General features: G+C 41.5%; 1 protein-coding gene across 2 annotated transcripts; it reads left to right on the top strand.

The window, feature by feature from the left end:
- Window positions 1-908: 908 nt before the first annotated feature.
- Window positions 909-9407, top strand: LOC104967962 (caspase recruitment domain-containing protein 8-like). Of its 2 annotated transcripts, none has more exons than XM_010797508.1 (12): window positions 909-980; window positions 3239-3521; window positions 4188-4419; window positions 4640-4700; window positions 4917-5008; window positions 5212-5426; window positions 5516-5769; window positions 5856-5984; window positions 6121-6250; window positions 6405-6443; window positions 7971-8243; window positions 9368-9407. In XM_010797508.1, the coding sequence occupies exons 1-11, from the start codon at window positions 924-926 to the stop codon at window positions 8237-8239; spliced, it is 1761 nt and encodes a 586-aa protein (XP_010795810.1). In that variant the 5' UTR covers window positions 909-923; the 3' UTR covers window positions 8240-8243; window positions 9368-9407. The 2 variants fall into 2 exon arrangements, with proteins under 2 accessions (XP_010795810.1, XP_010795816.1); XM_010797514.1 differs by lacking the exon at window positions 9368-9407 and adding an exon at window positions 8334-9274.
- The last annotated feature ends 3261 nt before the right edge of the window (window positions 9408-12668 follow it).

Raw genomic sequence — 12668 nt, 5'->3', positions numbered from 1 at the left:
CTCTTTAGTGTCCCCTGGCTCCAGCATGTGTGCGTCACTTCTTTAAGTGTCCCTGGTCTCCCAGCTGTGTTGCGTCACTCTTTAGTGTCCCCTGATCTTCCCAACTGTGTGCGGTCACTCTTTAGGTCCTCTGGTCTTCCCAGCTGTGTGCTTCAATCTTTAGTGTCCCTTGGTCTCCCAGCTGTGTTGCGTCACTCTTTAGTGTCCCCTGGTCTCCCAGCTGTGTGCGTCACTCTTTAGTAGTCCCTGGTCTCCCAGCTGTGTGCTTTCACTCTTTAGTGTTCCCTGGTCTCCCCAGCTGTGTTGCGTCACTCTTTATTGTCCCCTGGTCTCCCAGCTGTGTGCTTCACTCTTTAGTGTTCCCCTGGTCCCCCAGCGTGTGGCATCACTCTTAGTGTCCCCTGGTCTCCAGGCTGTGTGCTTCACTCTTTAGTGTCCCTGGTCTCCCAGCTGTGTGCGTCACTCTTTTTAGTGTCCCCTGGGTCTCCCAGCTGTGGTGCGTCACTCTTTTAGTGCGTCCCTTTGGTCTCCCAGCTGTGTGCGTCACTCTTTAGTGTTCCCTGGTCTCCCAGCTGTGTGCGTCACTCTTTAGTGTCCCCTGGTCTCCGTTGTGTTTTTGAGCTTCTTCAAGCGTTTTGTATTTGCATGCGTTTGGTTTCTGCAGCTTTTTAGGTCAACGCTGCACATGTTCTCCTCAAGTTGCTGAGATGTTTCTTTATGTGGAACCTTTGGGTTTTTATGTCTGCATCACTTTCTGAAGATGCAGGCACGTTTCCCCTGTCGGCCCACCGTAGATTTACCCAGCTCACACATTCATAATTCAAGAGATACAGCCGTTAAAAACTTTTGTGTGATATTCTTCCTGCCGTGTTAGAAACTGAAGACTCGTGGGATTCTCAGTTCAGAATTCCTCTTTATAAAATATGATAAAAAATATCACCGTGTGTGAAAACCCTGGGCTGAGGTTGAAGGAAGAAGAAGTCACACTCATTTTGTTCAGAAAATCTATATCGTGAGATACATGTAACTATGATTACATTAAGGTTACTTTAAAGGCCCTGACAACCAAGCTGACACTAGAGAACACGTCCCGACGGAACACGGACTGTTGGGTTCACCTCTGCTTTCTCGGCCAACAGTCGCACTGGAACACACCCCAAAGACTTCAGCCGACGGCCAAGGTAGCAACGTACGAACTGCTCATGCGTGAGTGGCATAATCTCCTTTACCAGCAGCGGCGGTAGTGTGTATTCGTCATTCAAAGATGCAGCAACGGAGACAGAGAAGAACAACAGAGCTCCGTGATCTAAAACAAACAACAAATAGCGTGTGCGGTTCCATTTTCACTCTCGTCATCGGAAAAACATAGTCTCGTGCGGTACTGGAGCTTATCAGCCATTGGAGTGTTTCTGCGGAAGACATCTTCGGGCCTTCTTAAAGGCGTTGTTTACGTCCCTCACTTCCGTTTCAGCTTCTCATGCACTGCATTCGCTAGCTGAACAGCCAATCGAGTGATTTATTTGGCCCGACTGCCCGACCCGACGCTATGCCGATTCAACATGTTGAATCGCCATGCGTCGGCCATGTGATAAGGCCAAAAAAGACGCGCATCTGAATACTTCTTGATTAGGGTCAGAGTGTAACTTGTGTCACAGCCGACGGTGCGGGGACACTAGCCAAATTGAGTTTTGGGGCGACATGGCACGCTCATCGTCCCACTTAACACAGACGCCGATAATCGGACCTGTGTGTGTCCGGGCCTTAAGGATTACTTTAAGGGTTTTTTAGTATTCCCTGCTCTTTAAATCTGTTACTTTACTTCATTAGGTAAATCTCCTCCTGTTCGAGTGAAAACCCTATGGAAACCTTCAGTATTGAAAAATGGGAAAAGAAAAAGTAAAATATATCTTGAGAGGTTATCACTACACTAACGCTCTATAAATACAAAGCAGATTGGTACTTGAGTTAAAGTAGAAGCTACTCAGATCTTGTACTTGAGTTAAAAGTAGATCAGTACCTCAGATCTTGTACTGTAGTTAACGTTTAAGAGTTACCTTCAGATCTTGTGCTTGAATTAAAAGTGTAGAATACCTTCAGATCTTGTTCTTTAGAAAAGTAGACAGTACGTCAGATCTTGTTCTTAGTAAAAGTAAGAAGTACTCAGTCTTGTTCTTGAGTAAAAGTAGAAGTACTCAGATCTTTGTTCTTGAGTAAAAGTAGAAGTACTCAGATCTTGTACTTAGTAAAATAGAAGACTCAAGAACTTGTGCTTGAATAAAAGTAGAAGTACTCAGTATCTCAGATCTTGTTCTTGACGTAAAAGTAGAAGTACTCAGATCTTGTTCTTGATTAAAAGTAGAATACTCAGATCTTGTTCTTGGTAAAAGCTAGAAGTACTCATTCTTGTTCTGAGTAAAAGTAGAAGTACCAGTTCTTGTTCCTGAGTAAAAGTAGGAAGTACTCAGATCTTGTAACTTAGTAAAAGTAGAAGTACTCAGTCTTGTTCTTGAGTAAAAGTAGAAGTACTCAGAGTCTTTGTTCTTGAGTACAAAGTAGAAGTACTCAGATCTCTGTTCTGAGTAAAAGTAGAAGTATCTCAGATCTTGTTCTGAGTAAAAGTAGATAGTACTCAGGTCTTGTTCTTGAGTAAAAGTAGAAGCCTACTCAGATCTTGTTCTTGAGTAAAAAGTAAAGTGTATCTTCAGCTCTTGTACTTGAATAAAAGTAGGAAGTACGCCAGAAATGTGAGGAATACTCTTGTTACAGTAAAAGTCCTGCATTCAAAATGTTCCTCAAGTGAAAGTAGAAAAGTATTCTCATCAAAAATATAGTGAAGACAGCTAAAAGTAGTCGTTGTGCAGATTGGTCCATTTCAGAAATAATAGATATGATATGTTTTATAATGATGGAATCATAAAGTGTTTCTCAAAGCCTGGTAAAAAGGTGCAGCTAGTTTGAATGACTTTGTTATACTGCCAGGTAGCTGGTGGATTTACTCCAGGTGGAACTTAAAGTCTGATTTAACACTGATTAGATTTCACATCATTCATCAATCTGTAAAGAAAACTAAAGGGATAAAATACATGTAGTGGGAGTTAGAAGTACACCATGTACCTCTGAACACTGTAGAGAGTTAGAAGCTACACAGTCGCATAACAAGTACCTCAAAGTTGTTCTTATGTAAAGTACTTGAATAAATGTACTTGGTTACCTCCCACCTCCTCCTGTTTGTGCTCAGGTGTTCCCGAGCGAATTGAAGACAGAGTGGAGGACGGCGCTGAGCTCCATCCTGCACGAGCTGACGGACTTCGAGTTCATGGTACTTCTGTTTAACCTGGAGAAGATCCCTGAGGAGGTGAAGGAGGGGCGGCTGCGGGGCGACATGCCCAGCGTCATCATCCAGTACTACGGCACCGAGGGATCCATCACACTCATCGACCGCCTGATGAACGACCTGCCCAGGCTGGACAACGCCGTGCAGCAGCCGCTCAGAGAGATCAAGGAGCTGAAGAAACTCAAAGGTCAGAAATAACAAGAAAAATAAATACATGTAGAAATAGATCCTGGTCAGCTCAGGGGGGGGCGAGTCCTTCTCGAAACGTTTTAAAATTATTCTTTAACTTATTTCGTAGCAGTACGAAATGAAACAGGATCAGAAGAAGTCACTGGTGGCAGACGCAAAATACGTTGGATGCAAAATAACTTCTAAGACAGAAAACAGAACCGGAGCAGACCCCTGGAAAACATTGTTAAACAAACATTGCATTTTGTATTTGATTTACTAAATAAGAATAATAATGTTTCATGATTTTAGATAGATACTTTATGGATCAACATTTGGGGAATTCTTTCGTTACAGAAACAGCAGTGTGTTCAGACATTAAAATACAAACACTTAAAAGGTGGAATAGAGAATTAACAATTAAAATGAAAATGAAAAATACAAATATTATATCAAATATAAACAATGCTTACCTGTCCTTTCAAAGGTATCGCGTGAATCAAAGATCAGCACTTCTTTTGTCTCTTCTTTGGATCCATTGTAAAGTGCTTGAATGTGATACACGTAAAACAATCAAATGCTAATCTTAACGTAATATGTGGAAAGTGTTCCTCAAATATACTTTTATTTCAAAAAACTACTAATTCAAAATGACTGAGTCTTTTTTCCTTTGGGTTTCCTTTAGAGGATATACTAAGAGATCAGCTGATCCGCCATGTGACCGACGTGGAATCACTTTTGGATGAGCTATTTACCAAGGGGGCGATTCATCAGGAGAGTTATGATCATATCTGCACTCTCCCGACCTCGGAGGAGAAGATGAAGGAGCTGTTGGATGGTCATCTAAAATCTGAAGAAGACAAAGACATCTTATACAAAATTGCTGAGAAATGGATACCATTAGCTGAGGGTCCAAGGTTGGTCTTTTACTGCCATTAAGATATATAAACAAAAACGTGGTCTAAAACATTCCTTTGAACGATTTGTGTTTACATGTGTTGCACTGCCATATCTGCTTTGGTCTGTGAGGCTAATTTATGTAGAAAAAAACAATGAATTATTCAATAAAATGTACGTTTTCTTAAGCCCAGCAAGTGTGTGAAGTTATCTGTTGAAAGTTATCCTTTACCATTTCAGATTGGCTTCGCAGTCAGAGAGTGTTATCAACAGAGGATATCAAAATGTTGTCCTAGCAGAGGTGAGTAAAGCTGTCCTCTGGACTGGGTAGCTGTTCAGACTTATTTATTGATTATTACATTCAATATTTAGAACATGAATATTTGAAGTTCTTTTAATCCAAATGTAACACTAAGCAGTTAATCACTTGTTCATTGTTTTAATTGTCCTTAACACAAGTTACAGTGAATCTACAGTAAATCAGACTTTTAACATATTTCACACAATTAAAATAAAGGTGCAGACCGTAGGTCAAGTTCCTGAGGTTCCCTGGATTACACTCAAACCTGAAGTGATCTGTGGGGATGACGAGGATACTCCAATTTACAGGTAAGAAACATCTTCAATTACTGTGTCACAGCGAACCAATTTCCCGATGAAAACCTACGATCTATTTCTGAGCTCGACCATTCATTCTAATGCTTTATTACCATAATCAGCAAGTACATTTTCATAAATCAATAACTCAGTTTCTCTCTAAAAATACTGCAAATGTGCGCCACTCTTACAATGTCTTCCCTTCCATCCATTAGCCTAGAGTCTGATGCAGGTCGCTCTGAGTGTGGGGTCTCTGGACTGCGCTGGGTTTGTAAGGAAAAGGTCAGCTTGAAGTACCAGTTTGTCTCGTGGGAGGAACACATGGAGAGGATGGAAGCTCTGCACTTCATTCCTGGAGGTCCCCTTCTCAACGTTACTGTCATTGCTGGAGAGTTGGAGGAAGCTTATCTGCCTCACTGGATCTGCACAGGCAAACAAACATATTTAAAAAACATTTTTTTAATAGCTTTGTTTAATAGTATGTCCATAAAAAACGTTGAAGCCCTTTTCTTTATGCAGAAGACAACCCTGAAGTCTTAGGCAAGTTCTCAGTCCTGCACATAGATGCCTGTGGAGACGTCGTGGAGCCAGTGTCTGAGGTTACACCATCCCATGTCAAGTTATCTCAGCCACATTTCTCTTCAATAGGAGTCCTGATTGCCAAAACTGGCTTTCCGATAAAAATCAACTGTAAAGTGTTAATATTCAAGACCAACCTGGCATTCCTCACACTACATGTGTATCTGATCCCTAGTGATCCTGCTCTGCAACAGGTAATTGCTTTTGATTTATACTTAAAAACTCAGACCACAGTGTTGGCTGGACGTTTTGTGCTGAAAAAAGTAATTTTCCTCTATAGACAATAAAAAGCAAGGAATTATCCAGTGGATACAAAATGATCCAAAAGCCATACCCACAGAAGTCCCTGAAAATGGGTAAATATTTCACCCTCAAGGCCAACATGGACAGTGCAGAAATGACTCCTGAGGTACGTTTTGATTGTGATTGTTGTTCAGAAATACGTTGTATGAATAATGCAAAGCTTCAGCAGGATGGAGTTTTTAACACTAACCCTGGACAGAGTCTAATCCCCGCCTTTTTACTTCATATACATTATTTCACAGAACCTAAAGCTTGTATATGAAGGGAGTGACCCAAACTTTTGTGAAGTGTTCATTGAAAATCCAGACAGTAATTTCAAGCTCACACTCGCTCATAAATCTGCACCAGTGTGGACCTGTATCATTCGAAAAGGTCAGTGTTTGTAGGATATCATTGGTTGCAAAAATATTGCACATTAGTTCCAGTCTTATTTATGTAAAATATCCTGTCTTATGTTACAAAAGTCTAAAAAAATAACCCACCAAACAAAGACATTTTTATACTGATTCTCTGTATTTCATTCCAGATGACTATATAAACACTGGTGATATTCAGGGGATGTATGGTAAGAAACTGTTGATGATGAGTATTTTGACTTGTCTAAATTGGTCATCTTAATAAGGGTATGGTGGGTAGGATGTAAAATGCTGTTAAAATTAGGTTTATCACCACAAACTACAAATTAATACAGTGTCTTCACAGGACCTGAGATTTTGAATTAACAGTATTATATTAAAGGAATATTTCACCCACAAAATGACAACTTTATCCATTAATCACCCTGTTATGTTGATTTTTTGAGAAATAACTTTTTCTCGAATGGCTCAATGGTAAACAACGTTTATATAAAATTATAACATTCTTAATAATGAATAAAATAAATTGGGTCTGTGTTTAAAAACAGCAAAACCATATATCAAAACTTTAGCAGTATAATTTTTTTTATCCAGTCATTTAATCTCTATCTCCCTAAAAACTAAAATGTTTGCTCAAATGTATTTAAAACAATAACCCACATTAACAGGCCAGCTACACCGTCCGTGCCAGTACTGTTGCAGAAGTGTTTGAAATAGTAATGGCCGAACAAATCTTCATATCAACGATTGATTTGACTTTTGTTTACGGTCATAATAATTAATAATAATAATTAATTACGTTTATTAGCGCTTTTCGAAATGCTCAAAGCGCTTTACATTACATAAATTACATTTATCACACGTAACAATGAATACTGTTGACAATACCCACTGGAGCAAATTAGGGTGAAGTGTCTTGCCCAAGGAGAAGGCGGAATTCCAACTGGTGTTCCCCAGCTCCCCTGATCTGAGGATCAATGCACTCGCCCACTGCGCCATAGCTGCCCCCCGTCATGATTTTAAATTACTTTTGATTACATTTAAACATTTGTTTATCATTAACTGATCGCTATTCAATTTTTCAAGTCTGGATTTGTAAAGACTGGTTTTATGAACTGACAACCGTCATTTACATAAACATAGATAGGCTCTTCAGGGTATCAAGCTGATATATTCGCCATGTTTGTTTGCAATGTTTAACATCAAGGCAATATGGACAATTTTAAACAATGACAATGGAATCACAAAACTGAACCACAAACTGTAAGAATCACTCAATCTAAGCCCCCAGGCCCGAACAGTGGAAGGGTAAAAGGCTGCTTCAGGGATGCCGAAATATTTTTCAGTTTGGAAAGGGAAGCTCCAGGCTTAAGGTGAGCTTTGTTGATTTTGGATTTTTGATGGAAAACGTGACACCCTTTTATTGAAGATAGGACTCATTAAATGAAATTAGAATTCTACTGCACAAGCTGTGTGACAGTCTGTAAGATTATGTTTTGATATAGTTTTGCTGTTGTTAAACACGTCTCCAATTTAATTAAATTCAACCAGATATTTCTCTGTTTTTGGGTCTTCATTGACCAAAGTTTTGCTCATAAATTATAGTCAACCCAGGGTGAGTAAAATATTTACAAATGAGTATTGCTCTAATAAATGATATTCACCTTGGCCATACTATTACAGTTTAGCAATATGTTTTTAATATCTGTACCCCAAGTTTTTCTTTTTTCTTCCAGAAGAGGAGCTTGCCAGACTGAGGCCTGCACTTGTGCGGAACATGTCCAGAGAACTGATCAATCAGCTGCTGGATGACCTTTTAATGGATGGAGTGTTGAATGACGGGGAGAAAGACTCTGTTCTTCAGGAGAACGACACCAGGGCAGACAGGGCCCGCTGCCTCATCGACATGGTGAAGAGGAAAGGACGTGCAGCGAGCAGGAAGATCATTTGTCACATTCAAAGCAGAGATCCTACACTTTCTGCTGATCTGGGTCTGCATGTTTAACCAGGTGAACCTTACGCACACCAAATGTCAACGTGTAGTAGGCTGCAAAATGTAATTTTGAACAATAATCTGATAACAGGGATTCTTATTTTAGTGTTCCTGCAGGGTTTAAGAAGAGGCGCAGAATTTGAAAGTGTCCTTATTAATTCTACATTGAAAGCCATATCAAGTGAATGACACTCTTTATGATTTTATTGTTTGTATGTCTAATTAACACAAAGCACTTAATCAAAGCCGTACTAATAATATTCTTTCATATTAACAATGGATAAAATCATGTAAATACCCCCAATTTCCAGTTAATACTGCTTTCAAATGTGCTGTTTATACACTTTATAACAACCCAAATATTTTCAGATCAAGCAGGAAGGATATCAAAGGCCATGTTTTATTGAGTGTAGGTAAACCTGTCATTGATGCTTAAAGTATTTTCAGTTAAAAAAAGCTGGTCATCTATAGTTAGCTTGCTACCAGCTACTACTATTCACCATATGATGCAGGTGAACAGTATCACCTGTGATTCTGAGCTTTCCAAACCTGGACAAATGTACTCTGGTAATCTCCTCAGGGTATTCTCAGGCATGCACATTCATAACATTATAAATGTATATTTTTTTACTAGTTTGATTTTAAAACTCTGAGTGTGTAGTCTGGAACATTTATCACCATGGGAAAGTACAACGACAGATGCTATCGAATTGTATTGTGGGAAATGTAGTTTGAAGTGATTTTGGAGTTAGGCCTACACTCTGGATTGAGTAAGGTTTCTTGCTCTAACCTGAAGAACAGAGAAGTAACTCAATACTGATTTGGTTATGGCAAAACTGAACTAACAAAAACTCCCAAGCATAAATTGTCTCACCTTATTGTTGAAAAAACACTGATTATCTTGAAATGGTTTCCAAGGTTACAACAGTATGTGCCTACCTTTCAAAGACTGAGGAATTCAAACCTGACCTTAACTGCCTCACCCAAATAACCCTGTCCAACGTGGCTAGAATACTTTAATCAATCAATCAATCAATGTTTATTTATATAGCCCAATATCACAAATGTTACATTTGTCTCTGTGGACTTCACAGTGTGTACAGAATATCAGTATGACAATACGACACCCTCTGTCCTTAGACCCTCACATCGTGCAAGGAAAAACTTCCAGAGAAAACCCCACAGTTTAAAGGGGAAAATGGGAGAAACCTCAGGGAGAGCAACAGAGGAGGGATCCCTCTCCCAGGACGGACAGACGTGCAATAGATGCCGTGTGTAAATCGAAAAGATAATACATTTACAACATAGGTAGTCCAAATGTTTGGAAATGCATGTGTCTATAATAAGAAGATGAATCCACGAGGATGTCAGCAATCTTGTGGGAGCCATCAGGGAAGTAGTATGGTGAGAGTCTGGCAGGACCGCAGAGACAGGTTCAGCCACGACTCGAAGTCCAGGACTCAGATCCAGTGCTCAGGATAGAGGATCCAGGACACACGACCACGGCAACAGGATTAGCCTCGACTCAGGATCCCGGCGTATATATGGACACAAAAAAGAGATTTGGGGGAAACTGGGTTAATCGGAACATGAGAGTACACAGGTACAAACAGCCAGAAAGACGGAGTAAGGTGTCCCCCCCAACAGTCCAAGCCTATTGCAGCTAAACTAACGTGTCTACATACATGCACTCCCTTAGGATAGGTTGAGGGAAAAGGGTAGCAAGTAAGAAGTAGGAAACAGAGGTGGAGAGGCACACACAGCGAAAAAGGTCCCCATTGGAACCTGAACTTGTCAGAGTTAGGAGTGGGTCAGTGACTACGTTCCACACTCCCCGGCCGGGCTATGCGTTCTCTGCAACCTGTTACCCTCTAATAAACCTCGAGAGGTCATAGAGGGGAAAGGTTTGGATAAAGTTTTAAATATAAGATCTAGACTAAACTTAGAACCCCACAAGCTATCTACGTCAATGCCACTTTATTAGATTTCGTTATCGCATAATCTTATATCAACAGAGCACACTGTGGAACCATTTACAGGTAGGTAGTTAAGAATGGAGAACCACTCGAGGTGCTTCTAGAATTTGATGATGAAAACTTTCTGCCCCTCCTTCAGATCCTTACGAGCCCCTCCCTCAAACACACGATGGACGCGCACATGACCAATGAGGGCCTGAAGGATAAGTTGTGCCGGACGATGGAAGGCTGACAGGCAGGTAGGCCATCCATGTTATTTTAGCCGGGGCGGCTCAATGATTGGGGTCGTACTTGTACAGCGCACGCCACTTCCACTACCTCAATTCACACCACCAGTGCTTTCAGTTGCCAGCACCCCGGTTTCGGAGCTGCGAGCTGCCAAAAGCACGGCGTTTTCCTCTTCACACAGCGGCGGCAGAGCCCTCTCTTAGCCTCCGGAATCCGGCTTCGTCTTCAGGCCCAAAAATTTGTCGGTCCAGCAGCATAAAGCCAACCATTCGTCACGCTATACGTTGACACCACGGCAAGGGCACGGCGGCTGGGAAAGTCAACTCACTAAACAACAACATCAAGCCGGTCACGTATTATATCCAGTTTTAACACACCGATTGGCAGAAAAATTCAACACAGCAGCAGTGGTCCACTGAAGCGCCCAGACGGGCCGTATACGAAGCTGTGTTCAACCTAACAGCTGAGATGTTTGAGATCGCCGGTTGTGCATTAATCAATATCACTTACGCGCTCTCGTACTACCGGATCTTACGACTAAGCGGGCGTTATCAATGTTGGTGTACTCGCTTCAACGCCAGCCGTGCCGCCTCGTATTCAGTTCACAGGCGTCACGATTCACATGATAAGGCGCGGTATTTTGGCAGCATCCTCGACTCAATCACGAACATTGGGACACGTCGTACAGTACAGCGCGACGCGTCATACCTTCCCTGAATGATAAAGTCGCCTGTATAATTAGACTAATTATGAAATGAACAGTTAATACTTTAAACATCCTATGACATTAACACACTATTTATCCATGGATAAAGCACTGTTGCACAGCCTTGCAATCGGTGAATTCACAGGCACATGGATAAAGAAAAGTGTCCTTGATATGAACCGTACACTTAACAGGTTTGATGATATCAGCTGCCCTGTCTAGAACCCCGAGGTGCGACTCTGCATTTAATTATCTTTGTCTTGCAGTAGTTTAATGTGTTGCGCGTCTAACAATAACTACTTCGCATCCAGTATTTGACACGGGAGGTGTTGCGACGGCAGCAGTACGCTGCGCGCTGCTGACTCAAGATACAGCGAGATATAATGTGCATAACATCGCCTATGACGTCTCGATATGCCGCGGACATGTACTTACCATGTTACCTCTGATCGCTTACTTATGTTGTCGGCAGATTATTTCATTAGCCTAACTTTCTTACACGTATGTTCGTATTGTCAGATTGCTCTGAAGAATGGAAGGTGATATTCAAATTAAGTGTTCACAGTTCACATACTTAGTCATAGGTTTTGCACCGGGCCGTCTTTCCTTGCACGGTTCAAGCTTTTCTAGTATTTCCTTCTCTCTGTTAAATATATCAAGCCTATGAATCGTCATCCTCTAAGAACCTCTGCACACTGAGCTCTGATGGTTCGCCGACAGTGCTTTCCTGTTGTTGAAGCTCTAATAGCCCTGCACCTTCACTGTCGCGCCACGATCCGACCAGGTTAGTTCCTGCCTAGCTTCAAATTAGCCATGAGATCTAATGCCTGCTATCAAGATGCAATCCTGGCTTCTTATTGACCGGAAGACCCCGCGTTTTCCTTAAAGTTAGCGCGCTCAGCCCGAAACTGGAAACAAAACCTCCCACCGCCAGCGCCAACTGATCTGTCCACTCAACAAACACTACGCTGTGCAAGTAGCACTGAATCATCAGACAATAACCTGCTTCGTAGTAGTTACCCCAGCTTCCTACTGGAGTACTCTGGTCTTGCTCCGATAGGAAGCGAACGTACAGAGGAAGCTGGAGCACATCTGGCACCCTTGTTGGTTGTTGTCAGGCTAGCTCAGTTGTAAGAGTTTCCGCGGTTTGGTTTTATGAAGCAGGCAGCAAACGGTTGCTATCGGGATTTAGACATTTCATGGTATAAGAAAAGGTTTCTGAAGTGAATTAGAGGGAGGCTGTGGCTAAGTGGATAGTGTGCTGGACTCAAATCAGGGTCTAGCAAGTTTGATCCCACTGCCAGTCAGCATGTCGTTTGTGGCCTTGGGCAAGACACTTCTCGCTCCGAATGCCTCCTGGGGGGATTTGTCTCACAGTACTGAATGTATGTAAGTCACTTTGGATAGAAGCGGCTACAATATGACTGTAATATAATGTATTACCTACCCACTTTACGTGATGTTAATTCAAATATTTCCCACCCGAAGCATACCCTTTATTTTTTTTACGACTAATGGACCTCAACTTACA

The sequence above is a fragment of the Notothenia coriiceps genome, unplaced genomic scaffold (genome assembly GCF_000735185.1).
Source record: "Notothenia coriiceps isolate Sejong01 unplaced genomic scaffold, NC01 NC01_scaffold00002500, whole genome shotgun sequence".
NCBI lineage: Eukaryota > Metazoa > Chordata > Actinopteri > Perciformes > Nototheniidae > Notothenia > Notothenia coriiceps.
This window is presented reverse-complemented; position numbering and strand designations above follow the sequence as displayed.